The following is a 17,327-nucleotide window of genomic DNA, read 5'->3' on the forward strand; positions in this document are numbered from 1 at the left end:
CTGTTGGCTTTTAACTATAGACAACTGCTGCTTTCAGTACAGCACCAAGTCAGTCAAGACTTGAATACCATGCTGCCTGCTAAATGGGAACTACTTGATATTTAATCTCAACTTTTAAAATTTGAATATCAGTATTTCAGTTCAAAAGATAAAATTTAGTCTTATAGATGAGAAATTATATACCAAATGCCAGTTACTTATCTGTAAAATATTATATATAGAATATTTAGCAAAATACATAAAGTGCTAATATATTTTGTGCCTTATATATTATTTTTCTTTTTATTCTGCATTTAAAATACTTTTTCAAAGTACTTATAAAGATTTTCATATTTTACTATTGTTTTCTGTAACACTTTGCTTTCTCTAGCACTTTCAAAATTACTAATTAGTAATTTTCCCAGCTAAGTCATATAAATAAAATGTAAGATGATCTTTATTATATAATAATGCAGGGAATAAGGCCTAAAAGAAATATCAATTTATTAACTCCTCATAAATTCTCTAAGCTTTTCTTTAAATGACAAATGAGAACACTTTCTCTGAATGTAAAGAATAGCAAACATTTATTTTGCATGTGATTTAGTCAGTTTAAATGAAAGAATTAGCCATAATTTATTTCTTGATTGAAATGAACATAAAAATGTAATAAACTATATAATTCAAACTGAAGTCACTTTCTAAAGAAAAACTGTATTTTATGTTATCATAATTTTTCCTATGGAGTATAGGCAAGGAAATAAAGCTATGTTGTATCACAAATGATTAAAAGCAATGCTAGGACACTTTGAATAAGATGTACATGTATAACTTAAATAAATATTAGTATCATTTTCTCTGGAAAGTTAGCTTGCAGATGAAAAGCAGCAGCCCGAATCCACATACTGTAACTGCTGACCTCTTCAAAATCCGAGTCTTCCATGGAGACACCTCTTCTACTAGTGGGATGTGAGTTGGATCATTTTCCCGTTCATTCTGCATCTAATTTTTAGAATTGGAAACAAGAGTTAGTAGATAACGTACTTAAAATGAAGACATTTGTTTTGAAAAAAAAAAACAATTCATTGTAATTCACTAGTTTTATATGGAAGAAACTGAAAACCTCATGACAGCTTTAAAGTGAACATACATGCCTTCACCAGAGTCTTTCACAGAATTATTACTTTACATTAATAGTAATTTTTTAGATGATCACATTTAAAAATGGTGTTTTTAATTGTCATGAGACAATGTTCCTTTCATTTCAATTTAAAGTTTCTATTTCATCTATAAGGTTTAACAATAGGAATCTATTTCCTTTTGAATTAGATTTAATTAGTATACCATAAAAGACTGAGCCATTCTTATAGCAAGTCTACAATGGAAGGTTAGCAAAAAATCAGAAGACAGTGCCTTGTAACTGCAGCAACAAATATGTCTAAAGGCGACTTCCTAGACTGCCTCTAAATTCCCAGAAGCATATGAAGAAGCCTCCTACCAGTGTGAGTGTCAGCGGGGGTGGGGAGGAAGAGGTGAGAGATAGCTGCTGTAGCGGGTCAAGAGAGGGAGAATAAGCAGAAAGCAAAGAGATCCTTAAAAGATAAAAAGAACTGGACACATTCATAGAGTGATATTTACTAGAAACATCCTGAGCTGGAGTGACGACAGAAATATTTTCAACAATAGTAGGAATAATGCCTTTGAAATTCTACTATGTAAATATTTAATTTTAGAAGTCTGCAAAATTAATTTCAAATTTATAGCACAAAAATGGATTCTGATGCTAATCTCATTAAGACTGTAATCCTGGTTTAACTTCCAAATGGCTTCATTCAGCAACAGATTCTGTTTTGACACTGATGCTCCATTACTGAACCCTGAGAGCCATTGCCTTATTAAACAATGACCCCTCCTGACAAGCGTTGTCAGCGTGTTGGTTTGAAAGAGAATGATGTGGTGTTAAAGGCTAGCCTTGACCTCTCCTATCCTCGCTTTGTTACCTCAATGCTTATCTGTGATACCTTGTATATTTCTTTGCAAAGTTCCTATTAGTAAATTTTAAACTATCAAATAAGCATGACAATATAGTCCCCAAAATAGAAGCCTTCCAGATTTTCTGAGTAAAATCTTACTACAACAAAACTGTTCATGTACAACTAATTTAGAAAAATCAGTCTATTCACTTGCTCAAAAAAAAAAAGACTTTATACTTGTTATTGTTATAGGCCAATCAACATATTTCCAGGCTGGTTTTTACATAGAAAGTTTAAATTATTCGTTGAGAAGGGCCACAGGAAAAAAAAGATGATGGTTCTTTTCACAGTTATACAATACTTATGAAATATTATGATAGCTAATCAAATCATGTTTTAGGTTCAGGAAGTTTTAAAACAATGCTTGTCAATTTTATCTGACACAGTGTACTTTGGGGTCTTTCTCTCTACATCTCACTGCCATACTACATCCAGGTTTTAGTTTGAAAAATGAAGTAAGTACCCATTCCTGCCGCAAGTATGCTTTTAGGAATTCCCTACATTTCAGGTGATGCTTTTAAAGAAGTTTGTATACACATATGTTCTCCTTTTCCTTAAATTCTCAAGAATGCCATGCTGAGTAGCATCACTTCCACTTCCCTTCAGTTCTGGCTGTGATGGAGGAAGTGGGGTGGATGCTGTTCTCTAACATCTGTGCAGTCAGCAAGTTCAGGCTCTGCCTAGCTTGTGGAGCAGCCTCAGCATCTCATGAATGAATGAGCGTCACTCACGACACAACTCCTACAGCACCTCTTCCACTCAAAGAGCTGATTGACCCTGAAATGCGCCACTTCTTTTCCTGTTTCAAGCATCGTCCTTCCACTAATACAGAGTTTGCTTCACAACTGTGTCCAAGGACTAAATGACTTCTGCTGATTAAATATATTTTAAGGGAGATGACAAATTACCTTGAACATAAAGTTTGCTCTTAAATTCTTTTGATAAAATATTGGTGAAAATATTAAATGAACCTTAGGCTGAAACTATAAAAATCAGATGTGTCACAAAAGTTTTGTAGACAACAAATTTATTTAGTAAATCAACAGAGACTCAGGGGTGATTGTTTAAAGGAAACTCAGTATCTCTCCTTTACGTTCTAGCTCCAATAAGGCTATCTGATTAGTCTGTATGTCGGTATAGACATTTTTAAAAGTGGAAAACTGCCTTTCAATCCAGACATAGGCTGCTCCTCTATAAATATAAAGACAATAAAAATGTTCACATTCTACAAACAGTTAATTAAAAAACATGATATAGAGTCTGGCCAATAGGAATAATACATCATTGCCAATATTACCTCATTAGCAGAGCTAGTCAGCATTTCGTTTGCCTGTTTTGCATTTATGAAGTTATAAGCAACAGTGTAATTTCTACCTTTATTAAGTGCATAAATGTTTTCAATCATTTTTCCACTGGGTTCACATTATTTTTCAGTGCTGAGGATTGAACTAAGGGTCTGGCATGTGCTAAGCAAACACTCTACCTTTGAATTATACTCCAACCTGAATTATAGAATGTATATATATATATATATGTATATATATAATATAGCCTGAATTATAGAAAATAAACATACCACAATTATTAAAGTGTTGGCCTAGTATAGGACACTTATGGCACACAGTTTGGGAATAAACTCTTACCACAGGTCTCACTATTCTATGGGCCATGGCCGTCTGGCCAGACTGTTCGAAAGGGGCTATATAAGCGCTTTCCCATGAGGCTATGCTAGTGAACTCTAGAAAGACTGTCGGGGCTGCTAAGGAGAAGGATGAGGAGCACATGCCCTTTCAGCACATCCTTCTCTAATGCCCCACTATTCCTTATGTACCCTTCTCCCTTGGGAAACTGTCCTCTTACCAATCCTCCATGTGTCCTACTGGCTGTCTTTGTTAAATTGCTTCTTTTTCCATCATCTAGCTGTGAAAGCTGCCCCCCCCCAACTCCCCGTTTCCAAGCTTGTTAATGTTAACTGTATACATATACCTTCTGAATCAACTCCTTCAGTCTGCAGACCTCTTCATTCAAATCTTCAACATTACTAACCAGTTCTTCACAAACTGAAGTAAAATTTCTGGGTGAAGCCCACTCCAGTACTATCTGTTGATATTTCCAAAAGTTATATAAAAAAGGTGGAACTAGCCTTTCACAATTTATATGCAAAAAGATTGTCAGACACTCTAAAAGATTAAATTATATAATTGACTTTTTTTTCCAGAATAAATCTTAGTAACAAAAGTAGGTCAGTAATTTTATACAAATAGTTGAATTAGCTTGCTATACAAATTTCCAAAATACATGTTTATGTGTAGAAATTAATATTAGTAATATTTGTGGTGAATAAATAATTTTTAAAAAATTTAAAAATGACATGATTCCGGGGGCTGGAGAGATGGCCCAGAGGCTAAGAGCGCCGACTGCTCTTCCAGAGGTCGTGAGTTCAAATCCCAGCAACCACATGGTGGCTCACAACCATCTGTAATGAGATCTGATGTCCTCTTCTGGTGTGACTGAAGACAGCTACAGTGTAGTTATATATAATAAATAAATAAATTTTAAAAAAGTGAAAACCAAAAATGACATGATTCTCAGAGTGGTACTATATACATTAATCATAGGAAAATAAAGTTGTTTAAAATTTTCATTATAGAGTTTCTAGGATAGACAAACTGACAAAACAAAACTCGAAAAGTCTGCTTTTGTAAGTCAACTATATACCAATATAATTTTAAATCAACATTCAACATGCTATTTTGTTTCATCTTTGACTTGGATCTCCTAACAGTTTTTATTTTAATCAATTAAATCATCATTAAGAAAAATGACAAGTTTAATAGAGAGGTCAGTTGAGATTTTGGCTTGCCTCACTCCCCCTTTGCTTGAGGATGAGGGTTGGAGGTTCTATGGTGAATTACATGTAGAAGAGAATATTTAAATGTACCACTTTAGATTTCACGGTGCATCACCAATAGAACTTCATCAGATCAGAACTGCTTATCATGAGTTTATCTAGTCTTCCACACTCCCATTTTCCACAGAGCAACTCTTACTTAAATACCTTGTGAGAATTCACAGGTAACTCGGTAATGATATTCTGCACAGCTGTGATTAAATGGCCACACTGCTTATTTAACTTCAAAAGAAAGTTGAGGAACTCATCGCCACTACAGAAAGGAAACAACAGGAACCAGTTAATAGTAATTTATGCCATTCTACCAATTTGCCTATAAATTTAAAGATATTTAAAAATTTACTATCTAACATGTATTTGGAACTAAAATATGCATTAGGTATAAGAGAAAGCCAAGTGTTTAGTCCCAAGAATGTTGAATTCCTTTATTACTCCCTATTTATTACATAGTTTTTGTGGTATGAAAATTGAACCCTGGACTTGGCACTTGCTGGATGACATCTGTCATTGAGTTAAGGTCCTTGCTCCAAGAATCTCAAATTTCAAGATGAGATATAGACACATAGATATTATTTGGAGGTGTACACAAAAAAGGAAGATTAAAGAACCAATATTAGAGTAGCAATCAAGGAGGATAAAGAATTTATTATTTTTACATGAGTTATTTGTTTTATTTCTCATCAGTGTCTGAGGTGACCAACACTTGTTAACAGGTGAGCTATCTAAAACAGAAAGTTAATTTAGTGCTACACACTATGGTGGGAATAAAGATTTAGAAGCAGTTAACAGAAATTATACTTGGATAAACTTGGAGCCAAATAAGCTTTTCATCTAGGTATTGAAAGGAAGACGTTCTGACCAGAAAGACTTGGTAGGTTAAAAGTATAAAAGTATAAAAGGAAAGGACCAGCTAAGGCACAACTAAAGTAAACTCATGAGGAAGTAGTAGCAATTGGCTGAACATAACACTTTCTAAAGGATTTTGTATTTTTCATAATGAAAGGTAACTAAAGGAGTCCAATTAGGAAGGGAGAAAGTGAAACTCAGGTGCAAATTTTACTTGGTGATTTGTTGTGGATTAAAGTAACATAAATGGAAGGAGGACTGGGGAAAAAGAAATAGAATGCATGTAAAATAATAATCTAGGGTGGTTTTCTTTTTCTCGGTTCACTAGAAGAGCATATCACTGAACAAGCAACTGACTCTGGGGATGGATGGGGAGCAGACCAGAAGATGAACAAAAACCACTACAGTCAAAGTAAGAGCACACTTTTGAGTTGTGCTGACCTGAGTTTGGACTTGGAGTCCACATGTAGGAAACTTTCAGATCTGGGGCAAGTGTAATTTCATATCAAATATTTCTAACTCTTGACACAATTTTCAGAAGGACAAAAGGAGACAATATAAACATTCACTATCTTGTCTAGCAAATGGCTGGCATTCAAGTTAGCTAAATTCTGGTGTAACTTCAATGATATGAGATGCACAGGTGGTAACAATAAGTAAACAGTAGAAAGTGTAAGTCTTGGGGGCTGCAAGATGGCTCAGTGGTTAAGAGCACTGACTGCTCTTCCAGAGGTCCTGAGTTCAATTCCCAGCAACCACATGGTGGCTCACAACCATCTGTTAATAGGATCTTATACCCTTTTCTTTTGTGTCTGAAGACAGCTATAGTGTACTCATAAATAAAATAAATAAATCTTTAAAAAAGAAAACTGAATATTTTAAAAAGTGTAAACCTTATCATCATATTTATCCTGATACCTGTACACCCAAGTGACTTGATATAATTTAGAGACAGTGAGGGAACATCAATAAGAAAAATTTTATTTTATATCTACCATTGTCTAACTAGATTAGTTTTCCTTCTAGCATGAATGTGAGCAAAGACCAAGGAGGGTAACTGTAGTTTCAAAACTATGATCCTGAAGACCAGACAGAATAAGACACATTAAGAGAAGAGGACTGAGAGCAGTAAACTCAGTGTTCAGGGAAAGAAAGGACGCAGAGGGACCAGGAGAGGACCACTATTAAGGCAGACAGGTGACAGGAGTACCAGGATGGCTCAGGACGGACATGCCAGTGGGAATTAGAGACACTCTGGGAATGACAGAACAGATAACCAGCATGTTACGTAACTCATTCAGAGAAATGGCAAAGTTGAATGGATAGAATGGGAACACATTACCACAGAATGCTACAGTCTAGAAAAATGGGAAAAATAAATATCTGTATAGTGTGTCAACAGTATCTACTAAAATAAAAAATGTAAAAGAAAATATCCTCAACTATGGGACAAAATAGTACTTTTAACTCCAAACAACATTCTTATATATAATCTTTGGGCAAATTCTATACAGTTTTACATACTAGGATAAAAGTCTATTAGAAATCAGTGCTGTTGCCAGGTAGTGGTGGCACATGCCTTTAATCACAGTGCTTGGGAAGCAGAGGCAGGGGGGATCTCTGAGTTCAAGACCAGCCTAGTCTACAAGACAGCAGAGAAACCTTGTCTCAAAAAACCAACCCAAACTCAAACCAAAACAAAACACACACCTAAGAAAACAGTGTTGGCTTCCAATGACACTAAGAATGGGCAGTTCTCTACAGCGCCTTACTAGTTAAGTGAAAATACAGCATTTTCATTTAAAGGAAGCTTGTTGGTATTAGGCTGAAAAACAAACCTCAGAGCACTAACTCTATCTATCCAGGCACCCAAGTTCATGGTTCCTTCTTTTCTCATTTGTGTTTGGTTTCCTGGAGACTAGCATAGCCTGAACTCACTGTGTAGCTGAGGATATGTGGAAACTCCTGACTTCCTGTGCCTACTTCCCAAGTACACAGGGATTATATAGGCTTGGTCCACCCCATCTTTTTAGTTTTTTTCAAAACCAAAGTGAAAATACGTATTTCTAAGGACTTATTGCTTTATTTACCAAATAAAAACAGTACTTATAAAAGTATTATGACAATATACATTTTTCTTCATCATGTGTCTTGAGTTTTACCTGATTTTTACTCTAGAAAAAAAGAGAATACAGGGAGAGCAACAAGAGCGATTACTTGTGCTGATTTTTGTCTATATGATAGTTGTTGACAATACACATTTGATTTAGAGTTCAGTGCTCTTTTGATACTTGGATTCTGTTTACTGTCAGTAAGTACTGAACAGGTGATTCATCAATGCCATACATATTTAACATAACAAGCTCAAGAACATTAATATTCATTGAGAATTATTATCCAAAATATCAAGTGATAACAGGTGTATAACTACACAGGCTATCTAATATAAATTTATCAGCACTTATTCTGAAGACAGTAAGGAACTTAGTTAAAATAAGATAGTATCACTTGCAAAGTCTTATTAAATGTGGTAATTTGCGTGGGAATGTTAGATCTTGGAAGACTAAAGAGATGTGGCCTTGTTAGAGGAGTACTGCTGGAGAAGGCTTTGAGGTTTCAGAAGACTAGTGCCACTCCTACTCAGGATGACGATGTAAGCTCTCAGCTGTTGCTACCTTCATGTCCTTGTCCTGTCCTCAAGGACTGCCTGAAACCATAAGCCCAAGTTAAACGTTTTCCTTTTTAAGTTGCCTTGGTCATGGTGTCTATCTTAGTCACTATCCTATTACTGTAAAGAGATATCATGACCAAGGCAACTCTCACTGAAGAAAGCATTTCATTTGGGCACTTGCACATGTCTCAGAGGTTAGTCCATTATCATGGTAAAGGAGCATGGTGGCCCACAGGCAGACATGGCTCTGGAGAAGGAGATGGAAAGTTCTACTTCCTGATCCATAGGCAAAGGGAGAGACATTGGGCCTGGTGTGGGCTTTAGAAACCTCAAAGTCCACCCCAGTGACACACTTACAGTCCTTTCGAACAGTTCTATTCCATGGCGACTAAGCATTCAAATACATGATCCTATAGGGGCATTTCTATTTAAACTCAGTGTTCTTATCATAGTGATATTAAAGTAAATAAGATAGTAAATGAGAAGAAAACATAAGCCTTTATTTTAACATATAATTTTTCAAGTCACTGAACAGCAATAGGTAAGTTATATAAAATCACAGGTCTAGTGAGTACCATAGTATATATGTGGTATCTCCTATCACTGCCAGACAATATATAACCTATAGAATTTTACATGCACCCCTAGCAATTTGTTTGTATTTAAAGAATTTAAAGAAGCAATATGACAAAGGAATGGTAAAATGAATTATTTGATCAAACGTGGTGTGTGTGTGTTTGTGTGTGTGTGTGTGTGTGTGTGTGTGTGTAAGAGAGAGAGAGAGAGAGAGAGAGAGAGAGAGAGAGAGAGAGATATGGAGGGAGTGAGAGAGAACTATGTTCTCCTTTTCAGAGAATACTTTATTTCCCAGCGACACAGGATTGATAAAATGACCTACTTTGTACATAAGACTGTGCAACTTTTTTGAAGATTATAATGTAATTGCAAAATTTCCCCTTCATTTTCCTCTTCTAACCCCTCTAATATACTCTTTCTTGCTTTCTCTCAAATTTAGGTCCTTTTTGTTCATTAAGTATTGTTATACATATATATTTCAAACTAATTACATACAACCTGCTCAGTATTGCACATGTTTTTAGTGGTGACCATTTGGTTCTGGATAACAAATTAAGAAGGCTGTTTCTCTTCCTCTCAGCATTCACAGTTGCCTCTACTTGTCTTGGCAGTTGAGACCTCAAGAACCTTCCCCTGTCCACATTAGCGTGCATATTGGTGTCATCCTTATTTAGCTCATGCTCATGGGCAGTCTTGAGATTTTATGGGTATGGCTTCTGACATTCCTAGGAGACATGCTCTCACAGCAAACTTCCTATTCCTCTGAACTCATGGAGCCACTGACTGTCTCTGCTGGTTGGCATGGCATTTTTCCTCTCTTGACATGGAGGAGCATGTCCTAGTCCAGAGCAGTTCCTCTAGTCTGCTCTCAGAACAAGACTGAAGAAAGCCACTGCCACTTTTCAATGATAAGAATGACCAGGAAGCCCATATCCCTGTGGCTGATGTTTAACATTTATAAGGAGGATATGCTGTATCTTAAAATTTTGAAGGCTAGTATTAATATAAAATTTAATCTATGGTCAATAGACTGTAAACAGAGCACCACATACTTGTAGTTTGAAAACAAACTAACTACCCAAAGATAATAAGTGGCACTATTTTCTGCCAGGATATTTTTTAAAAGTTTCTTCCAGTATTTCTACAACTAATATTATATTTAGTATAACAGTTTACACTGTACCTTTAACGTATTGTAAACATTTTCCCATGACATTAAGTTTCAAAATAATGTTAATAATGGAAAAATCATGTTTATGCAATCTAAGCCAACCATTTCTTTGTTGTTAGTTATTCAGAAATTTCAACTTAAAAATGTTTAGAAATAACAGACATGAACAGTGTATTTTCCATAAAACATTAGATCTATGTAGATTTTTGAGTTATAGTGATTTCTTGATGAACTTAATTCTGAGACACTTTAACACATCCAAGTGAATTTTAGGTAGCTCAGAGCTCAAAGAAAACATCTGAGGAGAAACTGATGAATGTTTATTAGTTTGCTCAAAACCATTGTTTAAATTTACATTTTAAATGCTACAAACATGTCAAGGGATAAAAAGTAAATGAACTGTATATGTGGATTCTTGTAACAGATTATTTTAGAAATTTGACACACACCCAAGAAGCATCTTAAAATAAATCAGAGGATTAATTGTTGAAATAAAATTATCAGGAGATTATAATCAATCAATTTAACTTTTTCTGCTGTTAGTTTTCTTATGACTTCATGACTAATTTCTTCTCTAAAGGATGACTTTGAACAAATGGGAAGCAAAACCTTGTCTTTACAATCATATAAACACAGACTGTGATTTAATAACAAGGTCAAATTCCTGGAATAGGTGCCTGACATTTTTATTTTTTAAAAAGATTCAACAGTTTTAATAAGTGAGCCATTCATGATTCTACACTCTCTAGGATTATTAAGGTCTACAAATATATACATTTTGGCAATTCCATTACCATAAAAATAGGTAACTATGGTGATTCCAATTTGCAAGTTAGTTACCTAGAACCTGGAATATTGTTTAGTAGAATCAATGACGAATCAACAGAAATATTTAAGAAAAGTTGCAGATTAAAAACACCACTACTAAGATCCTCCATCATGCATTTAAATATTTAGGTGCTATGGTTTTGCCTAAAACTGACTACGCCAAAACTTAAGACCTTCCTTTTAGATGGAAGCAAGGCAATGGATGGGAAGAGTATTTATAAGGTGGACCATTTAATAAATAGTGTTTAAGAAGTCAGGATCACATAAACAGTTTCTTGGAAGGAATTTCTAAGATAATACAGAAAATTGTTTGAGTCCCAGCTACACCGTGAGATGTAGAAAGTTCCATAAGCGATGGCAGAGGGGTTGGCAAGTGTTCTTGTATGACCCATAAAGCCTCCCAGCACGGTTATTTGATGGAAGGGCTAAACAGAGTTCAAGATTACCAAGCCTTTGGGAGGAAAACAATTATTATGTATTATTTAGGATTTCAAAAATTTATGTGTTTAATCTTAAATGCAGGAAATATTGGATACAAATTATTTACAAAATGAACTAATTTGTTAATCATATACTTTAAAAGGCAAAAGCCTGTCAGGTTTTCTACTATATATTTAAATTTATATATTTGTGTAGCTATTGCTCAGTTACTGTGCTGAATTAAGCTAGAAATCAATAGGAAAGTTTCTAAACACATATAAATCAAAGGATGTACTGTTAGACAATATGTGACAGGAAGCCTTGAAGGAAAAACAGTACACATAAAAGTCTATGAAAACGGTCCCTCAGTGTAATGTTTTGTGACATTCAACTGCATCCATATTGAGAGGAAATGCAAATGGTCATGTGCTTAGATAACAAAAGAAGGCCTAACCTGCAGTCCTGCACTTGGGAAGCTAAGCAAGAAGACTGAGGGTCAGAGGCTAGACTAGGGTACAGAAGATCCTGTCCATAAAAGAAAGGAAGGGAGTAAAGGAGAAATGCTAGACCTGTAACTCATTAATACATAAAAATAAATTCAAAGCAGGCAGAAGGAAGGAAATGTAAGAATAACATCAGAAGCCAATGAAATAAAAAACATTAATGAAACAAAAAGAAGGTCCTAGAGGCTGGTGAGATGGCACAGTGGGTAAAGCACAGGTCACCAAGCCTGATGACCTGAGTTCAAACTACATGTGAGGACCTACATGGTGATAGAGAAGACTGATTTCCATAAGATGTCCTCTGCTCCCACATCCACATGTGCCACACACAAACCTACTCCTATGAGAAAACTAAAAGGAGTGTCTGTCTAAAAATGAATAAACATCTAGCAAGACTAATAGAGATAAAAATGGGGGGGGGCATCAGTATTGGTAATGAAAAGAGGCAGTGTAACAGAGTATGCAGGTATCTAAAGGATAGCAGGGGGCAGCACCGACCCTGTATGCCTGTGAATTCAACCACTCAGTAATGGAAAAAGTCTCTGAAAACCACAAATGAGAAAAATGAATGCAAACTAAAATCGCTACAGCTTCAATAGTTCTGTAACTCTTGAGGAGGATACAACTGTGATGAAGAACATACCCTAAGGTGAGCCCAGGCGAAACTGTTTCAGTGGAGAAATCTACATAAATGGTTAAAGGAAAACTTCAGTAGTCTCTAGAACCTTGTCCAGGAAAGAGATGAGAATAACAATTCCTTAATCATTTTGTAATGCTGTCACCCTAACACCAAAACTAGGTGAAGCAGCAAGAAAACCTCAGTCATCCATCTTGTGAACTTAGAAGCAAGTCTTACATAACGCGGCGGAGATGAAGGTGAACCTGAGAAGTGTTTTCTTTGTGGGTGTTGTGAAAGTCGTACCACATTCTCTTTTCTGCGGTTTATATGTGTGAATGTCCGTGTGCACATGCATGAGTACATGCACTTCACATGGAACCCAGAGGCCAACCTCACACTGCTCCTTAGGGAAGGCTCATCCTGTTCTTTTAAGACAGGGTATCTTGCTGGCCTGGGACTCACTGTGTAGGCTGTGGCAGAGAGTGCCAAGGCTCTGCCTCCCTCTGCCTCCCCAGCACTGGGATCACATGCCTGGCTTGTCTTGGGGAGCCTGGCTTGTTTAGGGACTGAATCAGGGCCTCGTGTTTGCATGGAAAGCCCTTTACCAGTTGGAGCATGATTCCAGTTCCATACTTTTTAGATTGACATCTAACATGATTTAAGGGACTGAGAACTAAGCTAGGGAAATGGATCATTTCCACGATCTTATTTAGCAAGATGTAAGGATAAAAGAAGTATAAACTGTCTCTAGGCAAGTTAACAAGATGCACTGTTTTGCTTCTTTGTAAAATAAATTTATAAACATTAACTTTATAAAGTGCATCTGGTTCAGACCATTGTATATCTCATTTTCCTGGGAAAATAGTAGCATTAAATCAAATACTCAGGCACTAAAGTAAAGAAGAATACTTAGTTGTAAATAATTTTAATGTAAACTGACAATTTTACCTAATTTCCAACTTTGCCACTTCAGGTAATTTTCCAAAATTTATCTCTTCTACTTCTAGTTCCTTAAGAGCAGCCAAAATTTTCTGTTGATCTTTACTTGTAATTCCATTCTAAGGAGAAATAATTTTAAGGTTCAGTAAGATAGTTATACTTGGGTAATTTCATATTTGAGAATACTAATGCCATTTTCTAGATGAATCTCTATCTTGTAAAACAGACAAATACTGGAAAATAATGTACTTAAATATATTATTTGCTTGTACCTTAACAAAGTTACGGCATTAAGTGATGGGTTTATAATCAACTATAGTTATTTTTTGGCAACGTAAAATAACTGTGGTTAACTCAAAGTGCTATTTTTAATTATAATTTAAAATATATCATTCTAAAACATAGTCTTGCCTCCAAAATATTGTTTTGGGTGTTATTAATGAGAAGTGAGAATTACTTTTTTTAACCTATATTTTCCCTTCAATGTTAAAGTGAACATCTTTCCTGGATTTAGTTAGAAGTATGCTGTTTTGGTTTTCAGTGATAGTGTGGATTCAGGTATCTCATAGATTCACACAACAAAAATCATTACCTTAAGATATCCTCTCATCACAGTTCCTCTAAAATGTCCCACACCTAACTGAATGATTAATGATGACTGTGATAACACAGTCAGTGCTAATTAGAATATGATGTCTCTGAGTGCATTAAAAGTCACCTTTTACTTCGTATTAACCTGTTTTATAAATCCACTTCCCCTCAGCAAATGAGCAGCAGTTAAGATATAAGAACAATACTAGGAAGCCCCATGCTCTAAGTCTGTAAATGTGTTTTAAGCAACTTAATACTGAGGTACAATATAAAGCTAGTAATTCATTGTTGTTTCTAACCAAGAACCTACAAAAGATCAGTCTACAAAGCCATAGAGTTTTAAAAATAGAAAATAAAAGAATGTGCAAGTTTAAAAACATCAAGTAATCTACCTGGCATTTTATAAGTGATACTAACCTTTGTAAGCTCGTCTTTCTTCATGGTCAGAAGGTGTCTTAAAGTTATATCCCTTTCCTGCATAAAAGACAAAAAGCCCACCACCATGCAGAGTGAACAACTCACAGCAAAGCAGGAAAGGAAACTGTCACTGAACTGCTTTCTCAATACCTTCTGGGTGTTCAAAGAGTATGCAGTTTAAGCTTACAAAAGCATGCAGTACCTAGGTTCCCAGAATCATAGAACATGGCTAGCATCCATGTCTGCTTAGATAAAAAGAGAATGTTTTGGAAACTTGACAAAAATTATATTTTATGAATATTTAAATTTCAGACGGCATCAGACTAAACTATCAATAACATGAGTTTTGACCAAAGATTTCCTCAGCAGAAGCTTCAGAGCTGTATAATGAACCCAACTCTGAGCATCTGCACCAGTGTTCCTATTCCTAGGAGAATTTGTCGTAAGTCCTTTGCTTCAGTGTCCTTATCTATATTGTAGCAACTGTCATCTACTCAAACCCCACCATGCATGCTGGAAACACACACAGTTCAGTATATAGTCTAACCTAATCTTCAGGACAACCTATACTTGTTCTTATAGAAAAAAAAACAGATATTTAAGTAGCATATTTCAGTTAGCAGATCAAATATCTGACACAGGAGAGTCTGGTTCAAAACCATGCTTCTGGTGTTTCACACACAAAAAGCAACAACTGTAAACAGGGCTTAAATGGGTACTGATTTATAAGATAGAAATTGTGAAATCCAGACAGATTCTAATTTATATACATTTCTAGGTCAATAAAATTTTGATGTGTGTATTATAAATTTAAAATAGGGTCGTCTAAAATGAAGGAGGAATGCTTGTGAATAAAGCTTAATTTTATTCAAATATAAAATGTTATGCTAAATATAAACACGTGCATATATAAAACTCACTCTGCTTCACATGCAACCTTACCTTTAATAAGTCTGTCATATGTTCCAGTCCAAGGCCATGTAAAAATATCTCCAGATCTCCAAACGCTGTATATGGACTGTAACGCATCACAGCAAGGTCAGTGTCAGAACAGACTATGTGTACACAGTAACTTATGTGCATGTCTACTCACAGCAGTCATGGAAAGGAGCAAGAACAATCCAGGCACAATCATTTGTAAGTTTACACAGAACATTTAAATCCTGCATCAGAGGAACAAACTAGGTTCTCTGTCCCCTTCTCTGTCCCTCCTCCTACTTCCTCTTTCTTTCTTCCCCTTCCTTCTAAAGCTGAAAAATTAAACTCATGGCTTCACATAATCTAAGGAGTGAACCACATTCCCAACCCAAAACAAAGTTTTAAGCAGAGAAAGGGAAAAGATGGATGGTACTATCCAGCTCATCTGTCCTAAGATTGAAATATTCATCAGTATGTATTTATCATGCAATGTTGCACATATTAATGTCTTTCAACTCAGTAAACACAAGATAGGTGGCAACTAGAGACTGGTTTGTAGCCACGTGCTGAGCAGCAGAGTTCAGGGATGTCTTCTTTCAAAACCAAAGATGACTGAAAATAACTAGAAAATAAGGTCTAACACAAACTAGTTAGAATACAAATACAATCTTGAGTCTCTTTAAAGTAAAATTTTTTATTTTACTAAAAATGTATATTAGAGTCAGAGTTAAGTAAATAACTAGATAAAACTCTTCTAAACTCTGAAGAGCAAGACATCTAAAATCCAGACATTTCTAAAAGGCATTTTAAAATGCTTATTAAAGTTTAAAATACCACATATCTTATATAACTTGCCAAATGTACTATAAGTAATAAAACATGTATTTTATATGCATTCTGCTAAGCTCAAGTATATTACCTAAATATGTGATCTTTTTCTTTATCAGAGTCTGTGGCCAACAGTTTACAAATAGTCTCTTCTTTGGTTAGCTGCTGGAGTTTTCCTTCCAGTGGATTTAGAGTCAGAGAAAGAAAGTTGAAGATCTGAAAACAGTTCCAAGTCATTCAAATACAGTTAATATTATTACTACCCTTACACTGAAAAGAGAGTGAAGATACTAGTTTTTCTATCTATAAGGAAAATTCTAACAAGGCGAGTGGTTCCGAGATTTATAACTCTTTATCCTGAAAAAGCCTTTTGTGAAATCAAGTAAATGCTTCCTTAACGTAAAATAATAATGACATACACCAATTCAGAAATTCAAATATCAAGGATAGTAATTAATATTTCAAGATGATATAAAGCCGTTTAGACAATTATTTATAAACAGAAGGCAGTCTGTGCTGTGGAAGTAGTCAGCATGAATGTATCACACGCACAGACCCTAAGTGTGCATCTCAAACCAGTCTATGCCTATTACAGAGTCACTTCTAGGGACACAATAAAGCTTTACTGTCTTTTTTTTTTTTGGTTCTTTTTATTTTTGGAGCTGGGGACCGAACCCAGGGCCTTGCGCTTCCTAGGCAAGCGCTCTACCACTGAGCTAAATCCCCAACCCCTTTACTGTCTTTTTATATCACTTAAATGACTATAATATCAATGATTTGACTTAAAGGATGACTATTCTAGAAAAACAAAGTTTTATTACCTGCTTGGAGAATAAAAACTCAATTAATTGATAATTGCTCAAATACATTAGGAACTGTGACAACATGAAAATCCTACATGAAAAAAAGATGACCCAGAAAGTTCACAGGTGAATACCTCAAGATGTTTATTTCTTTTTGCAATCTCACTTGGTGTCCTGCCATCTTTGGTCTGTAGCATTTTATTAGCTCCGAGTTCAAGCAACTTCAGAATTACATTTTTATGACCCTGCCGTGCTGCCCATGTTAAGGCCTGTA

The 17,327-nt window shown here is 35.3% G+C and overlaps 1 protein-coding gene across 1 annotated transcript in view; it reads right to left on the reverse strand.

The window, feature by feature from the left end:
• Positions 1-550: 550 nt before the first annotated feature.
• Positions 551-17,327, reverse strand: part of Asz1 (ankyrin repeat, SAM and basic leucine zipper domain containing 1) — a 55,604-nt gene continuing 38,827 nt past the window's right edge. Inside the window, exons 6-13 of the mRNA NM_130750.1 lie at positions 17,188-17,322; positions 16,342-16,466; positions 15,447-15,522; positions 14,505-14,561; positions 13,506-13,615; positions 5,071-5,176; positions 3,999-4,112; positions 551-981 (exon numbers count right to left, since the gene is read on the reverse strand). Of these exons, the coding sequence (NP_570106.1) occupies positions 829-981; positions 3,999-4,112; positions 5,071-5,176; positions 13,506-13,615; positions 14,505-14,561; positions 15,447-15,522; positions 16,342-16,466; positions 17,188-17,322 (876 nt within the window). The 3' untranslated portion in view covers positions 551-828. The remainder of the gene's footprint in view (positions 982-3,998; positions 4,113-5,070; positions 5,177-13,505; positions 13,616-14,504; positions 14,562-15,446; positions 15,523-16,341; positions 16,467-17,187; positions 17,323-17,327) is intronic.

This window comes from Rattus norvegicus, chromosome 4 (assembly GCF_036323735.1).
Source record: "Rattus norvegicus strain BN/NHsdMcwi chromosome 4, GRCr8, whole genome shotgun sequence".
Lineage (NCBI taxonomy): Eukaryota > Metazoa > Chordata > Mammalia > Rodentia > Muridae > Rattus > Rattus norvegicus.